We start from the raw sequence: 19,467 nt of genomic DNA, 5'->3' as shown, positions 1-19,467 counted from the left end.
TGCCATGCTTTCTCTCCCTGCACTCTGTCTATCCTACAAAGCAGGTATCATTTTTAGTTGGTTGAAACACAAGTGGATTTCTAGAGTCACCTCTGTAAAACGTGACAGTAAACCAGAGGCATGAGGCTGTTGTAAGCCCTGACACTGTGTATTCAGCATGCATGAGTAAGGATACTAATGGCCCCGTGTTTAACTCGGTGTACAACCTTGGTTTTAAATGAAGGTTACATCCATTATCTGCTACCTTTAGGCTAATTTAACTCCCCTTCTCTCATCACCCCCCTCCCTTACTCACTCTCATACTAAGCCTCAGATTTTTAAAACTTGAACCTATTTAATCTTTATTATTCTTTTTGCTTTTAGGTATATTTTAACCATTAAAGATAACTAATAACTCTATGTGGAAATAGACTACGCTGTAAAAAATATCCCTAATCTTTTATCAAGAGTTGAAATAAAGACAAAATCTGTCAATTTTAAGTGAAATAGTTCTTTTTTTTTCCAAATGCTGACTTTACAATAGTTCCTCACCTGTCTTAAAAAAAAAACAAACTGATTTGCTTCTAGATTAAATGGCTCATCACGATAGCTATTTTTTGCTGTGTACTTAGTGTGCGCCTGAATGTCCCATGAGCCTCTTGGGCAAACTGCACTGTCAACAGAGAACAGCGGGGTGTGGGGTGGGGGCGGAGCATTGCTGAATAAGGAAGCAGGGCTGTGATTGGTCAGCGAGAGGACAGAGGGGAATGGACGAAGCTGAGAGAGTGATTGAATGGGGCAGAGAGGGACGGAGGGAGGGAGAGGGGGCACTGAGTGGGGAAAAAGACAGGCAGAGAGATAGCAGCAGATGGACTGCTACACAGCCCGCAACACACTTACAAAGGACAGACTGCGTGTATGTGTGACAGTGTGTGTGTGTGCATGGGTAACAGAGGAGTGTGTGTGTGTGTGTAGGATAATGGTTGTGAATGAGTGAGAGTCTTTCATGTGCTCTGGAACTGGATGCAGTGAGCAATAATCCTCTTGAGGAAAAATAGGATACAGACAAGTGAACTGGAGACAGAGGACTGAACACTTTTACTCTTCACACTTCGGCTGCTTTCAGGGCAGGTGCAAGCCCAGCAAACTACTTTAGTAAGCCTATTATCAATGTAGGTGTTTCTCGATAAATGCGACGGACTGTAGCGGGACTTTTTGTTCATTTGGTTGCACCTTTTTTCTTTTTTTCTTTTTGCCTGAGAAGAGAACTTTGTCTTTATCAAAGGTAGAGCGCTCAGGACGGTTTTCAGGGCACCTCTGGGAGCACAAGAAGAGGGATTCTCTATGGTGAAGATGAGTCTGGATCCTGTACAGGTGATGAGCGAACAGGAGCTCAAAGTTGCCCCTACCTCCAACGGGGAGAGCAGAGGATCATGGGAAGAGAAAGAACAGTTTGGTCAGGATCACCTGGGCCTCACCACCAAGCCAAAACCAGTAAGTCTCACTGAGTGTTCGTCTGTTAGTGTGTCCGTTGTTCATTTCCAGATCATCAGGCTGCAAAGGGCTTGTTGTTAAAACAATTACTGGACAACAAATTTCTTCCAAACATCCCTCCGTCCTCCTCTCCTCTCTTCTGCCATGTTACTCCTCTCCCACAGCTTATTCTTTTGGGTCAGATGTTTACATGGCCCACGTGCAGCTTTAAGCACAGCTCATAAATGGGGGGCCGGGGGGGTCAGGCAAGGTGAGTGTGTGTCTGTGAGCGTTCGTAATAAATGTTACAGTGAGAATGAATAGTAACGTAAATGATCCCTCAAAATACTGCACAGAAATGACTGCATGTTACAGCAGTGTTGTAAAGAACTGGATGGAGTGACACTGAAAGTGCTATGACCACATATTTTTTAACAAACAATCCAGATGTTCTTCAGTCAAGTGAATTAAAAGCAACGTTTTTTATATACTTCTGTCTATACTGTGATCTCTGCTACCACCTTTAACAGTCTGATTATCCAGAAACGTCTGACAAGTAAAACCCCAGTTTGCAAAAGGTTAACATGCATCTGAGATGACAATTAAAAGAGAAGTAGCTGTTTATAGCATTACAGGACATCAACATACTGTACAGGGCACAGCAGCATTTTGAAGGGAATCAGGGGGACCTGCTGCTAGGCCAGTTTGACAGACTATGAAAAAGAATTTTTGAGATTTAAAGCACAGAAGAATTTGAGAAAGACAGTGTTATAACAAACAAAAAGAGAAAGATAGAACAGAAAAACAACAAAGAATGAGGAGGTAAATGCAAAGAGTGCTAACTGAAAGCAAGGTATAGGAGCTAAAAGTAGCTAGAAGCTGAGTAATCTGTGCTGCCTGAGGATTAGTGTGGCCGCAGCGGTGTATTTTCAGACTGCAAACATCCATTTCCACGTAGCCGTGATACGACTTAACCATCAATCCAAATATCACTGCATTACATTACTGTAATAAGGATATGACACTAGCCTAATGGAGAGCACAGACACATCACTGCCTTCATCTGAACCTGTGCACAGGCGGGTTTAACTGTGCTCACATGTAAAGTCTCTGTATTTAGAGTTTAAAGACACATGATAGCGTTAGTCTATACGACATGTGACCATTCATCAGAGGTAATGGACCAGACAGATTACAGGGCTTTTACTCAGATGAATGTTGGTTGAAATTAGATGATTATTTGACAGTTAGAAGTGAGCAGGATGATATTTTTTTGTGTTTTCGTTATCATAATACATAGTACAATACATATCACCACATGAAACCTGTTCAATCTTGAATAGTGCCATGAATGCTGTATTTTTAACATGTGTTTCCTGGTAGCCTGCTGCTGAACATGTTAACCTGCTATAGGCTTAATATTTTTATACCAATAAGGAAACTCTTAAATCTTTATTTCATCTTGGAATGTTTCATTGCCTCTACAGCTGCTGTCTCAAAAACCAAGTAACCAGATTTACCTATGTACTTTCCCTAATTATACATTTCCACAGATGACAGCCCCGTTATGCATAACTGACTACCAAAGATCCATCCATCCATTAGCTTATCCTTTCTGAGGGTGGCATTGGGGTGGCGGGGGGGGGGGGGGGCGCAATCCCATTAGGCTGACATTAGGCGAGTACACCCTGGACCAGTCTATCACAGAGCTGATATGAAAGATAAATAAGGGATCATGATGGAAGGTGTCACAGTTTTTTTTCCAGTAATGGGAGCTTTTACTTAACAACACAGGCCGCATAAATAGAAAAAAGAAATGCAGCACTAATTCACTACTGCTTTCATTTCATTTATAGAAGTAATTATATCATTTTAATCTAATTTAAATAGCCAGGTTGGTGTAATTACCATTAATATAAAATTCTAAGCTACATTAAATCTGACCAAGAAAGGGAAATTTACAATTTCACTTATAACTGAAAGAGAAAATCAGAAGTGTGCAGCGTGTTTATATTTGCTCTAGCATGAGCTGTAAACTTTACAGTGACCGGCTAAATAGTTTCCTTCCTCCAGTAGTAACCTAACTCATTATTACTTCAAGAACCATATCATTAGCTAATAGTGCCCAGAGGTTGTTTTCCCTCTGTATGTACCAGGTGAGGACCTCTCCACTCTGTGCTGAGCACCTTTCAGGCCACAACAATGCAGGGCACACTGACATAGAATATCAAGCTGTAGGTAGGTAGATATTTTTTTCAAAACAAAACTCTTGTATGTTGTACCATAGCAGAAACAAAAAAATAACTAACCTGGAGACAATAAAAGTCTTTAAAGTCAAAATATTAAGCAATTATCAACATTAACAGTCATCAAAGGTCGTTTAACTTCAATAAACTGCAGCAGCGAGTCTCTCCGAAGTCTGCAGGCAGCAGGGATGAGGAGCAGACTAACAAGCCAACAAGAACTAAGTCTACTGTCTGACTCTGGTACGTGAACGAATCAGCGTTCTTCGAGTACTCGACTCAACTTGAGTCAAGCTGAGTCGAGTATATGGGTTTGTAGAACTGAACGGTCTCAGCAGGGAGAGCAAACAGCTGTGGTGAGACCTGAGGTTAAACATGTTTCAGTCAGTCACTACCTGCACTGCTTCAAACAAGCTCAAATACACAACTTCAGGTTTAGTTTGGTAACATATGAAAGGGGAGTAGGTGTAGGGGAGAAGATGAAAGTGTTTTTTTTTTTTTAGTAAGAGCACAATATCGACTGGATTTCAACTTGTACATTAACGTTGCTGTTACTGGCAGTGTGTAACACAGTCACACTCCTGTGTTACCATATATCTGCCAAGGCCTGAACAGACTGCATCATCACTGGCCTTTACTTATCTATAAATATCAGGCCCCCTCTGCTGCTCAGCACCCCCCCCCCCCCCCCCCCCCAGCCACCGACCCCGTCACTTTCTCCTCACACTCTCACCGCTTCTCCCTTTGTTCTTTCTCTGTCTGTTGTTTGGAAATCCCTCTCACTTCTTGTCTCTTCGTTCGACGGATGGAAGGGATGCCTCGCAGCCTCAGATATGTAAATAACAGATGACTCATGGATCTGGGTTATGCACAGATACCAGCCCTGCTGATCTGGCAAAGCTCTGACAGGATTAATATATAGTGGGGGAGAGGAAGGCAACAGGATGAACTACAGTTTCCCTTTCTGTGCTTTATACCAGACAATAAAGGATTCTGTAATTCTTAAATGCAACTTCAACAACTTATGCAAATGTTTAGTTTTCATTCCTTGCAAATGTAATGATCTACACTGTCACCATTCAAATTAATAAGCAGGAGGCGATTACGGTTACTGTAGGTTCCTGTGAAGAGGAACCTTGTGATCGATGCATTCCCAGGGGGGTGGGAGGCCCACCAAGAGAGGGCAGGCAGTTAACACTACCAGTATCAAATCACAGCAAAGAACTGGACTCCAGCTCTGGGATCGCTCCCAGTCTGTGTGACATGTTATTCGGGGAGTAAACCGACTCTAATGGATAAGCTGCACCAAAGGTCTTGTACATATGCAAGGCTGTTTCTGTGCAGCGTTCGTAAAGAGACCCGTGTTTTCCCACTGTGAACAGAGCACTTCAAAATTAGTTCGACTATCTCTATCCCGCAGCTTTTAAAGAATGTGTGTAAAAAAAAAAAAAAAAAAAAAAATCCATCTGAACAGGTCACTTTAAGGAAAATGTGAAGATGTGAAGAAATTCTTTGTGATGAATAAAAACAAACTATCATTCTGCTAAGGTGACAGGGAGACGAGCCCGGAAGGTGGAGGGAGGCGTGTTCTTCGTAAGTATGTCCCCTCATCGTGTGAGGTCAAAGATTGTGTCCATGGCTACTGAATGACCATCACCACCGCCCTTTCACCTCCTTTTAACGTCCCCTGTGACGGTTGTCGATGTGCCTGCATGGTCACAGACACACTCACTCTACTAACCAACAACCCGACCTGATGCATCATCACGTGTGCTGTTGTGTTCACTCATTTGTTACTGGACATTCACTGTCTGCACTGAGATAATGAAACAAATTCCCCATCACTGGACATCTACATTGAGAAACAGCTCTTTCATAGGTGAACTCATGTTTGTGTGATATTTGCATTTTAATACTAATTGGCAGATTCCATACACTGCTGCAGGATGGAAAAACACAATTGACCAAACTCAGAAAATGAAATAAGACGAACTTAAATCTGAATTCTTCTCATTCTGTGTAAGGAAATATAAACTACAATTACACTGCTGTCAGAGGGCAATTTTTCTTTGTTACCGAAAGGCTGATTGCAGTAAAAATATTGTCATGAAATGAGCAAAAGAAGGAATCACTCCACAATTAGCTTATTTTTGTGCATAAGTATTATTTTTACCTTCACCCTGCTCTCGCACTTCTGAAGGTCCTGACAAACCTTCACATGCGCCCAGGGGAGAGGCTCTTTTTCTGTCTGGTGACAAAATAAAGCTAATCTTATGAGTGTGTGGTACAAACACTACACACACCTGTGTTCATACACACTCAGTTGTCTGTGTATTAGGTTCACCTAGCTACAACTAACACAGTCTAATACAGCAGTCACATGAAGGTTTCAGGGATCAGTTGTTGATGGAACGTGGTGTTGATTCAGCAGTGTGCTGTTGAACTACATCTCTTAATGTTGATAGCTATCAATGAGGATAGGCTACACAACAGACACACTGCTTTGCATAATGTAATACAGTTCAACAGCACCACAATACACAACACACCATACATCTGAATCAACACCTCTAATGAATTTAACTTTCAATCTGACTTGAATGTGGGTCAGGATTAATCCTGACCTGGTGATGCATGTGTGTGTGTGTGTGTGTGTGTGTGTGTGTGTGTGTGTGTGTGTGTGTGTGTGTCTGTGTGTGTGTCTGTGTCTGTGTCTGTGTGTGTGAACAGGTAAGTAGGTGACATGTCAGCAGGCAGCAGAGTTGTGATGGAACAGGGCTAAATAGAGGGACAATGGCTTAGTGCTCCTGTCAGCCTGTGGCCTATTTACCAGCACATAGCCATCAGGGCATGGACACAAACATGCATGTGTCTTAATGCACAGATATCTGCCCCAACAAGGGAACACACACTTCATAGACATGTAGACATATACTGACTAACAAGTACTAGTTTTGTATGTGTCATTATATTTGTGCTTTTGCCTGTTAAAATATGAATACCAGCCATAAAATGATCACTGTTGTTTAGAGGCATATTCCACATATATGTGCACTGGTACAGCCTTCTGACACACACACTTTCACATGCACGTTATTGTACTTTAAATTAGTTAGTCCCCTCATTTGAGTCCAGCAACCCGCTGCGGTCACTGATGCCGGTTGCCCCCGTAGGAATGCTGCCCTCCCCCTGCAGACACAAGCACTCAAGCGTAAACACACACATTAGGCAACATGAGCACAACACCAGGCCACCGTGCCAGTCTAGTACAGTTCATATGAGTCTGTGGAGGAATGATCTTGGATAAAAATCATCTACACCCACAGAGCTCCAAAATTGTCTCACTCTTAGCAGCGCTCTGACACTGCATGTCCCATTTGGCGAGTCACTGCACACTGACCAGTGACACACACGGGGGTGCACAGAATATTACAATCACCTCTTCATCACCTCCAAAAAGACCAGAGCTGAATATTCCTGTGATCATTTCTGACTGTCTCAACAAACAATGAACATTATGAGTTTCAAAAAGAAAGGATTTGTTATAGGAACTGGGTGTCAGGGTGCTAACTAGTTAAATCTATCTAAAATTGCCAACTTTACCAACTGAGACAAAACAACAGAGCCACCGTTTGATGTCAGTGTAAATGACCAGTTGCACACATCTTTAAAAAGTCGTCACTTGTCGAGTAACAGATCATGTTTAGCTGTGAGTGGCATTTGTATCATCATCTGTAAATCTTTTTGCTTTTGTGCTCTTTTAGTTGAAGTAATTTCACCATCACTGTGTTATATTAAGATGCTGGTGGAAGGGCTTTGAAGTAAAAGTGGACAGTCCTCAAAAAATAATGTGTTTGAGGGTCTCACTTATGAAAACATAAGGTGAAGAGAACCTACAAACTTCTGTAGATTGTAGATCCATCCATCCATTTTCTATACCGTTTGATCCGTCAAGGTCGCGGGGGAGCTGGAGCCTATCCCAGCTGACCACGGGCGGTACGGTACACCCTGGACTGGTTGCCAGTCAATCACAGGGCTGACACGCAAAGACAGACAACCACACACACACACAGGTGTAATGTAAAGTAGCCAGTTAACCTAATATGCATGTTCTTGTGATTGTGGGAGGAAGGGAGAACATGCAGACTCCGCACAGAAGAGCTCAGACCGTAAATTGTAGGTTGTACTGTGAATTGCATGGGTAGAACATGGGTGGGACAAGGGTGGTCCTGTGGCTGAACATACTTCAGTTTCTTATCCCATGATTAGAGATGTCACCATTCTACAAATGACAGATCCCCACTGATATAGTATATAGTTGGTCCAAGACATTGTAATGGCATCACAACAGATAACAGGTATGACAATAAATGAAATGCGTCCCGTTTCTGCATGTAGTCCAGCATGTGTTGTAGTGTGAAGAGTCCTTGTAATTCCTTTAACTGCATCCAAATAAAGTTTTAATGATTCTGCCCACAAGGTCTCCTTTGAAAAAGTCACAGCAGCCCTTGCATGCACTTGTAAAAAGGAGACATTCAGAGTATTATTAGCAGGGTTTAGTTTGAGGGTCATCATCTTTCACTTCTCCTCCCACTGTGTGTTCCTGTCATCATTTCAGATGGAGTATTAAGTCATTATTGCTCGCTCATCTTCCCTTTCTTTCTGTTCCTCTTCATCACACCATTCTCATCTGTCTTGCCTCTGTTTTTTTTTTTTCTGCAGCCGAAGCCAGAGAACGCAGTGACTATTGCCGTTTCTTCTCGCGTCTTGTTTCGGACTGAGCGTGAGCAGAAGGTGTTTGAGCAGAAAGGGGTGGAGGAGTATCTGAGGTATCAGATCGAACATGAGAACGAACCCTTTGCCCCTGGACCCGCTTTCCCCTTTGTAAAGGTAAAAATCAAATCAAACAAATGGCCTTAAAGGACATAACACACAGGACATTACACAGGACTTTTAATTTACTGACTGATTGTTGTTCTTTTTTGCTGTTCTGAGCATCTTAGCTGACTGCTGTTTTTATGACAGGCTCTAGAGGCAGTCAACGCTCGTTTGCGGGAGCTGTACCCACAGAGTGAAGAACTATTCGACATTGTTTTGGTGACATACAACCACGCGCACGTAGGAATACGTCTCATCAACACCATCAACCATCACAGTAAGTGTTACGGAAATCTGATCCAACGTCGGATGAGCTTCAGTGTCTCCACGCACGGAAAACAGGCGCTTTATACCCAGCATCTTTTTCCGTGTTAGACAGTAATAGCAACAACACAACAGATTAAAGCCACTATATGTGGAACCGGAAAATTTACGAGGTTGGCGGCCCTCAGTGGCACTGTCAAAAGACCCAGTGTGGCAGACAACAGTAGTGCCTTTAAATAGCTTCCTGTCATAGAGTAAAAGCCCATTGATAGGTTAATAAGATATCAAGTCTCAAGCACCCACACATACACATACACTTACACTTCAGTTTGATCATTATCTCTCTCTCCGTGAGCCAAACTCATCACACTCCTCCCACAGAACCACTTAAGAACCCTCATTTGTTCCACAACTGGGAGAGAAATCAACAGGCTTCAATTGTCGACATCAGTTTTGCGTCTTCAAAGTAGCTGCCCCCGTTTTTCTGTATGTTCTTCAGAAAGTATTCAGACCTCTTCACTTTTTGCACACTTTATTGTGTTGTGGATTTATTTTTAATTTTTAATTTCCCACAGGTGGACTCCAAAATATTCCGATTTTCTGATCATGGTGAGAATATCTCAGAGCAGAAACTATATAATGATGAACAGGACCACGGCATGTGAATCAAAGATGACCTGGTCTATTTCTGGATAAATGTCATAGTTTGAATTGGTTGTGGGGATCAGCACCATGTGATCGTTAAAACACAGACATTGATGTAATGAGATAATCCAAGTCGGTCAGGATACCGAAGCTGACGCAAGCTCAGCTGAGGGACAAACAACAAAGTGTATGAACAGCTGACTGGCAGGATACTTCCCAGGGAAATCTCAGACCCTGTGATGACATCTTCCTCACAGACCACTTCCTGTTCCTCAGAGCTTCAGGCCGGGGTGAGCTCAAGATTACGTCCTCTGGGATGCAGGAATAATCCAAGAGGCCCGAAACAAAAACAGGTCCGAGCGGAGCCAACAAAGCAACACGCAGCCTTCCAGATGCTTTCATGTTAGATCTCTCTGGTGGCTCTCTGCAAAAGGGGCCCAATGCTTACAAAGAGTCCCCTGACCTTTGACCTTTGCGACAGAATTTAAAGGAAAACAGGGTTTCTCTGATGTCACAGACATAAAGAGTTTGTTCAACCTCATTCAGCACTACGTCTTCAAGGGTGACACCACCATCAGTGATGATTTCACTTTAGAAAGTGCAACATGAATGCCACAGAGAGACATTTAAAGACACATTTATCTCTCATCATCTACTTACACTGACTATTTTTAACACCTGCAAGATGGAGTATTAAGTTTCTCTCCTTGCATTTGGACCATCGGACACAACTATACAGTTAGTGCATAGCTGTGAATAACTAACACAGGTGACCGCAAGCAATTTCATGCATCTGTATTAGCATGTATACATCAGGGGTTAAGATGACTGACAGGTCGTGTAATGTGCTCCGCGTGCAGTAAATTAGATTTCATGTGATGACATTATCATTCTCTATGGAAATCAGGACCGGTGGCACTATATGACCTCAGACACGCATCAATATTCATAACATCCTACACGGACGCACACCTAGATACATTATACCGTACAATGTTGGCTGCTCATGCTTTGATGTGACAGCAGTGTCTTCACAGTCCTGCTGAGTTCCTGCTTTCTTATTACCATGTTTTAGATCTTCGGAACAAGCAAATAAATCACACAAGGACAGACGGATGATATGAAAACATTTTTGCAAGGGAGGTGGGGGGGGCGCTCAAAGACATCAACGGTGAGGACATTTTCCCTCGAGTGACTCCCACGCTCCGGCACTCATCTTAAAGGCAGGGGACGCTTGGGAGGTTTGAAATACTGAGGTTTAGTACAGCGTAGCGCGGGGGCCAAACCCACCAGGGCCCGACTACAAAGCTAAATAAACCATTTAGGAAATCTGTAGAGGACAGTTGGTTTTTTTGAATGATGGAGAGATCACTTAGGGGGCTTAAAGCAACACTGTCCCTTTGTTTCTTTTAGTTTCCCTCTCCATCTGTGAGTTCCACTTCAATATGGTGGACGTCAAAGACAAGTTTCTTGCCCAGAACAGTGCAGCTTTTAATAAACGCCGTAACCTTGCAGTTTGTCCCTTAATAATCAGCACATCGATCTCCCTCCCACTAACCTTCTCTTTTACTATTTCTCCATCTATCTTGGGTGTCATCCACTTCTTCTCATTCTACTCTAACCTTCAACTCTACTCAAACTCCTTCTATCACATCTCCATCACAGCAATAGTCTATTACTTTAGACAGACAGCAGACGGATATGATCCATCGCTCTGTAATCATGGATCTAACGGCCTCACATCAGTCTCCCCTCCGTCCCCACATAGCATCTCCCTAATCAGGCCACGGCACAGAATTAATAAGCTTCTTCAGCCAAAATGCAAACAGACACTTTCCCACCAGTCTTAATTCCTTCTGCCTCTCATCCACACAGCGTTGCCCCTCCTCCCGCCCCCCTCTTCACCCCCTCTAGTTCATCCCCTCTTTGGACGCTCTCCACTTGTAAGTTTATCCTGTCACCCTGTCTCTACCCCCTTTGCTCCTTCACTTCACCTCCTGTGACTCCTGAACTTACTTATAAACTCTGCGACAGATTCAAAGCCACAGTCTCATTTAGAAATGAAGATTTTGCGTTTTAGTTCTGTTACTCGTTAAAATGATCTGATGTAAAAACATTTCAAAGGGTCAATAATGCAGCTAATGTCCTGTATGCTGATATTTAACACTGAGTGATGTACTGAAACTAAAAACCATGTTTATCTTTGTGTCTCTTGTCCTCAGACTTGTTCATTGAGAGGTTTTGTATGACGGGGGGAAGCAGTCCTATCGGCTACCTGAAGGCCTGGCACACCAACCTCTACCTGTCTGCTGATGCAGACAAAGTCAGGGAGGCGCTGGCTGAAGGTGAGCACACACATACGCACACACAGATAATTTTATAGGATATTTGTTACTTCAGAATGAAAGATAGGGACCTTCAGTACAGCAGAGCCACAGACTGGCCGTCAAATGATCACATGATTCATTATATGCCAGGATTTCCCTTTTCTGCACGATAACTCCTTCTACATTCTCTCAGTTATGTTTTTTCATAAGAGCATGAAACACACACAAAGAAAGAGATGAATAATGGAAAACTGGCTTAAAGGAAAAGTTTGTCACTTTTGGAAATATGGTGATTTGGTTATGTTAGATGCAAAGATCAAGGGTATGCTTGTGTTTGTCTTAAATATGAAGCTCCAACCAGCCGTTATAAATTACATAACATGTTATATGTTGTTTGTTTAAGATGTACAAAGCCTCTGCAGTTTCTGGACACACTGCATTAGCTTCCTCGGGAGTCCAGGATGAAGCCAGTTTGGTTTCAGGCTTCCTGGGCCCCGCTGTCTTTTCCACTCTGTTGTTTTTATCCTCTCCATCCAGTCAGTGGTAATGAGAGACAAGACTGACAACACTAGTGTCAGACTTTCACTTTCATTTCAGGGTCTAGTTTTATGGTAACACTTTAATACTGACAAACAATATCATAGGACACAACTGTGCACACGGCAGACGGTAATCAGAGCCCTGGATACATGCCCCAGATTCTGTAAGAGCATGAAGTGTGTTCATGTGCACTAGTATCTCTAGTATCTCAGTTATGATCAAGTTTTTGGAGGAGAAATTTTATGACATTTTATTTGGGTTTTTAGGAAACTATTTAGAGTTTTTAAATTAGGATACCTCCCAAATCTGATCATAGCCAGGGCAGAAGTGTCCATGTAGCACTCACTGTTTTAGTCAGTTTAGCAGACATACAACAGAACTGCAGCTGTAGTAATGTTTCATTCCTTTAATTATTGTATGAAAAGCTACTTGCACAAACATAAAGCTGTTTCACATTGGTAAATCATCACAGCAGACATCATGGCTGTGTGCTTTTACTGTTGTCACTGTAATTGTAAGTGCAGCTGTAAGTGTGGAATAATTTAAAAGTCTAGCAAAGTGGTTTGCAGGTTTATCAGATGTATTTTCATTCTGGATAAATGGAAAAAAAACCCTCACTGTCAACACTGTCTTTAAACTTCAATTTAAACAAAGTGTGAAGCTGCTAAAATTCTTACACACACTCACACACACAAAGCTCACTGTGCTGGCAGTATACCATGTGAATTATTTCTCTCCTGTTTGCATAATAAGTACGACTGACTGACATCTTCTCCGATGCCGCACTGACATTACCATAAATCAGCATATTCATTTTTTCCTCTCTTTGTATTTGCTTGATGGATTCCTGCGTGTCACTGCACATCAAGACATACACTAACGGGAATACCAGCAGGCAGTAACATCTCATTCGGTCTGGTTGCGGCTCTGAATACGTATCAATATTTGAAAACACGGGGCTGCTTTCTGCCAAAGAAATACAGGACGCTACTCTGCTCTGCTGACAAGGAGCTGGAAACAGAATGTATTGATATGAAATTTATGGGACTTGAGGTGACAACCACTTCAGAAGGTTTCAATTTGTTCAGTGCAGCACATTTCATGCTGCATTATTACTGCTGTCAAACAGGAAAAAAATGGAAAAAATAAATAAATAAAAAAAGAGAAACAATCCTAAACACAAGGGATGAAACCAGCTTCAAACTAATTTAAAATAAATAAGCAAATTGACCTAGTTGATCCTGAATGTTTGAAATTTTCTAGATTTCCATTTTCTAGTAGAAGGAGCCAGAAAACAAACTATCTCACCATCTCTGCATGTAGAGAGCTGAGGGAAAACTAGCTGGAGCCCTGACTGATCACAGTGTGACCACATATTGTACCTCTCAAGGTGACTTCAGAAAGACTGTGGGAATCACACACCCACCAACAACCCCCATCACACACACACACATACAAACAGAGTCAAGCAAAGGAAATGTCCTTGACATTTTACTTGAAAGGTCTTAATAAGTTGCAAAGCCATTTGTTGGTTGCAGGCTGAAGGCCACTACAAGTATGTGCCACTACAGCACTGCAGCTTTAACAATGTCAGTGAAAACCTTCCTGATTTGTTCTAGTTATGGCTGTAACTTTTTCAATAGTAAGGTTAAAACTAATTCAAACTAACATGTAATTCTTTCAAACTAATTTGAACCACTTGGGTTAGAGCTACAGCTCTCAGATTTGTTGTCATTATAGAGTGAGGCAGCTGCTTTATACAGTCTTATCTTTGTTGGAAATGTTTGCCACCTACGGTGAAAAACCCAAAAGCCTTCCACATGGTTTCTCAGACACTTCGATGTCGTGATTGTCCGATCGGAGCAGGGTATGTTCGCTAGTGTCTTTTTCATTTTGCCAACAGGGGCTGCAATAGGTCAAACTGCTAATGAATTTTAAGAACGCCCTCTGCTGGACCAGAAGGCAAACTACTTCAAACAGTCTGTTGTGCTAATAAACTAAATTTTGAGTATAAAAATGAAATGAAGAGTGATGTTTCTGTTGATTCTGATCCAATCAACACGTGATTGTCCGCAGGTATTAAAGTGTCTGTTGCTTTAATTTACAGTGAAGTGAAATGAGCTGAGGTAAAAGTTTCCTTTGGAGTTTTTACAACCACCGATTCCCTGCCTTCAACTAATGTCTTGCTGAACTTACTATTACACACATCTCTGTGCCGTTTGTGTTCAGGCATCGCAGCGGCCACCATGTTCATGCCGGAGAAGCAGACAGAGGTCTCAGAGTCCCAGCTGAGGGTGGCGTTTGACGGTGATGCCGTGCTCTTCTCGGATGAGTCAGAGCGCATCTTTAAGGCCCACGGGCTGGACAAGTTCTTCGAACACGAGCGGGAAAATGAGGACACGCTATTGGATCATGTATGTAGCAACTGCGCTGACACCATGGATGTTTGATATTAATATTATAATCTGCACTGATTGTACTGAGTCAGTGAAGATTGCATTTCCCTCTAAGCCAGAATGGATGACAATTATAATTAAAAAGAAAAAAACCTCTCTATAATAGAAACTGAGGCAACAAAATGGTGAGCATTAAACAGTAATCTCCTTTCTACCCTCTCACTGCCATTTTCATGCAATCCTAATCACCTGTAAATGATTATGCAGATGTTCTTGATATAAAATCCATTTCATTAACTGATTATTCTATGAATAAATTATGAAAAATGACACGATAAATAGTTTCAGTGGGAGTCAGACTGTCAGGTGGTGTTTCAGTCTGTCAGACAGTCAGCAATTCATAAATTTAGCTGTGATCTGAGCGGGCTTCACACTGTGCTGCATTAAAATAAAATGGTGCTAATTCAATAAAAGTTTTTGCTAGTGCTGCATGCACTTAAAGTTGTGGCATGACAAGGCAATAACAACTAATGATGCAAGGCATAAAATGCACAAAACAACACAATCTCACCAGCTCAGCTTTATCAGAACCTGTTCCTCTCTGGCAGGGTCCCCTGAAGGGCTTTCTGGAGGCACTAGGGAAGCTCCAGAAAAAGTTTTACGCCAAAGGCCATCGCCTGGACTGTCCCATCCGGACCTACTTGGTGACCGCTCGTAGTGCAGCCAGCTCCGGGATTCGGGCGCTGAAGACACTCAGGGCCTGGGGCTTGGAGATCGACGAGGCCCTGTTCCTGGCAGGAGCACCGAAGGGGCCCATGCTGGAGAAGATCAGGCCACACATCTACTTTGATGATCAGATGTTTCATGTGGAGGGAGCAGCAGAGATGGGCACCATCGCTGCCCATGTGCCCTATGGCATTGCACAGAAACATAACCCCAAACAGAATACCAGTGTGGGGAAGTAGACAGCAGGACCTCAGATGCCAATGGTACAGTCATTCAGCTGGAAACGGAACAAGGGAAGAAGGATGGGATGGAAAAAGATTGAAGAGATTGGGAAGATGAACTTGTACTGTATTGTATGTGGAAATGCATAACTTCCAAACTGTAGCAATTGTATTGTACGTCTGTTTCACCACAGTGCAAACTGTCTATCGTCTCAGGAGTTAGACACAGGTCTGAGTAGAGGTCAGGTAGAGGTCTGGAACCTGAGATGACTCTCCGTTGCTAGACAAAGACATAATGCTCCAATTTTGTTATGTCTTCTCACTCATCAAACAGCACACTCCAAAATTTAGCTGCCTTCAGTTTTACACTCAGTTCTGAATCGACTGCCTGTGTGATGCTCTGCATGACCATCACCACCGCTGCACTCCACCCGCATTTCTCCTGAATGATATTCATGCCCGACATTAACGCTATGCCTCTTGAAAAGTGCAATATTGTCCTCATAAAAAAAGCACAGGACGTGCATGTTTTGCTTTGTGCTTTGTTCTTCTTCATTCAGTCTGTCCTGCCACCTGTCAAAGAGGGCAACTGGATTTCTGATCCTGGCTGCGCTTGTTATCAGTAGTTTGCACGATGTTCATGTGCTCTTTACTCTTCTCTTGCTTTTTGAAAGCTGGAAGACTGATTTATTTTTGTCTCTATATTAAAGGCACTGCTTTTAGCTGGAAGGTCTGGGATCTTCACGGCACATTCTGCACCACATCTGTGTGCAGCCGTCATCTGTTTGGGAACCAGGCTACTTCCTGCAGCTACTTTTCTGTAAATGCACCTTTTTAATGTTCAGGTCCAGTCTGGCATTTCTTTGCACGTGGTGGAATACCAAAGTAATTACTAAATGTGACTTGCTTCTTGGACATTTTGATGAATTGATGAAAATCACAAAACCAGAGACAAAATCTAAGCTAGTTGTAATGTAAACTATTTGTTGGGGCTAAGTTCACTTAATCAAGAACGAAGGCTAAAAGTGACACAATTACCAACAGATTACGAACATTAACACCTTTGTCATTAAGGCTACTTTACTGGTGATGTGTGGAGAAAATCCTTGTTTCAGTTTTTGTGTCCCAAAAACGCCAAAAATGTTGGTACGCAAAAGCGTCGCTTTTCCTAACCTCCGCTGCACATCCTTTATTTAGACAACGCATGCGCACCTCCGTATCAGCTGTGTGCCCGTCTGTTTTTATGGGACTTTCAAAGGTGCTTAATTGCCACGGTAACCTGACTCTGTTTCTCTCACTACCACTTGTCTTCATAAAGAAGACACCTTTTTAGTGTATCCTGCAGGATACTGAATGAATGGATTCACCAACTCCTGTTTAAATAGAGCACAGACACTACACTGTATGCTGTCAGTAAATGAGCCATAAGCACAATGCAGAGATATTATAATGTTTAAAGTTATAGTGATGTACTGTGGCATAAGAGTCATAATTTAAAGTTTGTGTGTCAATCATTTCACAGTTTGATTTCACAAGAATGTAAAACTGTTTGACTGCAACTATACAAAATGTATATTACTGAAAATAGCAATATTATCTACTGTTGTGTTAGTCCAAAACAAATATAGCCATACGTTTCAGTTGGTGCCTTAGTTTAAATGAAGATACTATTTACACTTTGGTCCTCGACATCTGTTGCAAACACTGACATTAACTTCAGTACAAACATTAATGGTCCCTCAGACAATGAAAACTCCAAAATTCATGATTCATTTCCAACATTGTTTAACATGCTAAGATTAGTGTTCTCAAAGCACATCTGTGTCTAAGTACAACTGAGGCTAACCAAGGACAATGTACACAGATTAAAGTTGAGTGGACTCTGACAGTTCTGCTCTGAAATGTCCCTAAAAATGTCCCTGTTTGATGTATAACAGCTTCAGTCTGCTCACTCAGACCATATGGTGGGCTACATTTTGGCTCCACTAGTGCTAAACAAAGCTATATCTCTGTGTTTAATTTGAGTATTACAGTCCAGGGGCCCTACTGGCATGGCTTGTTTGAAAGTCAACCTGCTAACAAGTATGAGGGAGTTAAAGCTCATGTGAAAAGTGTTGTGCTTCCTCGGAACAGAACACAGATGTGCATCAAGCAGCTGTCTTGATTTTACTGCCCTCTCCTGTAAGCCAAGGATAAAACAAAGTCACCCTCTGCTTTGGTGCTGATTGATCTTGTAAAATGTAATTAATTGAACTGCATCTGGAAATCAGTAACTCACTTCAGTTACAGTGTGACTCATGTTTGATTGAAAAACACAAATTTGTTATTCACTGGCAAAATGGCAGCAGTGGCCTTTTGAAAATGTCAATCCACTTCACATTACTCTGCTATTGCCGGCGCGTCCTAGGAAATTTCCCACCGACTGTATATTTAGCGATGCTTCATTACACCTCATCAGGCGTCGGAGGACCACGGAGCTCAGGACAAGTGACAAGCAATCCACAGGTTTCATTTCACACCCAAAAGACATAATTAAAGAGATGCGTCTTTTGGCAGTCGTTTGCTCTAAAATGATGGCTGAGTTATCGGAGGATAATGTTTCTGTTGGGTGATTTAATGAGTCAGGGCAGTTTAGACTTCAGGGTGACATTCAGGAGTAGATTTAATGCAGAGGAAGCAACGTTTAAAAACATTTCAAACATTTCAAGTTTATGATGACTACAGATACTTGTGAAAAATTAAAAATGGCTTTGCAATAAGAACATGTAAATGAACAATAAAGATAAAAATTATAATACTTGCTTTACTCATTATTGAAAATATCTGTGAGCTGAATGACTTCTATAGGAAAACATGCGAGATGAAGACATAACTCCTGCACAGAGTCACTGACGTGCACTGCTTCAGTCCACCATGGAGTGGCAGCACTGGCATGATAAATGATTATTACTGGTCTTCACTCAGCACATGTTTTTATTTAGGATGAAAAACGTGGAGACAATAATCATTGATTCTGATATTCTATCTTCTATATTGTCTTCTTTCCTACCGTCCTGATTTCTTTTTACTCCTTCCTTTTGTCACATTTATTTCCGTATTTCTTCCCTGTTTGCTCAAATATTTCACTCTACACAGAGAATCACATTACTACCCACACTTTCCTTCCCTGATTCACATATCTATGATAAATTAGTTAATACTCCCAATCATTCCCAGCTGAATTGGATCTTTCCAGCAGAGTCTGGGTGATAAAAGCCAGAAAGCGCCAACATCCAGCGCTGGTCTACCTGGCGCCATATTGCTAACAACACCACGGGGACAGGCCCTGATGGTAAACTCTGATGGATTGACATTCATGTGGATTTTATAAGCTCTAAAACAGCATGTTGCTGGCAACATATAGTCGAGCGCAGGGACTAGATAGATAAGATAGGGCCAGCTGGCCAACTCTCCAAAGCCTATGCGCAGTTTTTAATGACACACATGCGCAGGCTGCCAGCTGCATCCATAAACAGACAATAACCATCAACGTGAATGGAGAATAGTGAAAGAGGAAGCCAGATTGAGACAGTGCCTGAGGGACAGAAATGACCACAACAACCCACAATCCTGCGTCTTACAGATACCTCAGTTAGCACATGGATGCTGGAAGGTGCTCAAGCGAAGTACAGGAGGAAATTGTGGACGGACATCACAACAGAAATACAGCAGATTCAGGAGAGGACATATTTTATAGATTAGGAATACATTCCACTGACAGCAACTGATGGCTAAA

The 19,467-nt window shown here is 42.1% G+C and overlaps 1 protein-coding gene across 2 annotated transcripts; it reads left to right on the top strand.

Moving 5' to 3' along the window:
* The first annotated feature begins 848 nt into the window (after window positions 1–848).
* Window positions 849–18,455, top strand: nt5c1aa (5'-nucleotidase, cytosolic IAa). 2 transcript variants are annotated; one of them, XM_041054143.1, is made up of 8 exons: window positions 849–1,151; window positions 1,265–1,473; window positions 5,244–5,288; window positions 8,418–8,585; window positions 8,721–8,850; window positions 11,705–11,827; window positions 14,579–14,763; window positions 15,354–18,455. In XM_041054143.1, the coding sequence occupies exons 2-8, from the start codon at window positions 1,324–1,326 to the stop codon at window positions 15,708–15,710; spliced, it is 1,158 nt and encodes a 385-aa protein (XP_040910077.1). In that variant the 5' UTR covers window positions 849–1,151; window positions 1,265–1,323; the 3' UTR covers window positions 15,711–18,455. The 2 variants fall into 2 exon arrangements, with proteins under 2 accessions (XP_040910077.1, XP_040910076.1); XM_041054142.1 differs by having other exon boundaries at window positions 849–1,473.
* Window positions 18,456–19,467: the final 1,012 nt, after the last annotated feature.

The sequence above is a fragment of the Toxotes jaculatrix genome, chromosome 13, assembly GCF_017976425.1.
Source record: "Toxotes jaculatrix isolate fToxJac2 chromosome 13, fToxJac2.pri, whole genome shotgun sequence".
Classification (NCBI taxonomy): domain Eukaryota; kingdom Metazoa; phylum Chordata; class Actinopteri; family Toxotidae; genus Toxotes; species Toxotes jaculatrix.
The sequence above is the reverse complement of the archived record's forward strand: the minus strand, read 5'-3'. Positions and strand labels throughout refer to the sequence as shown.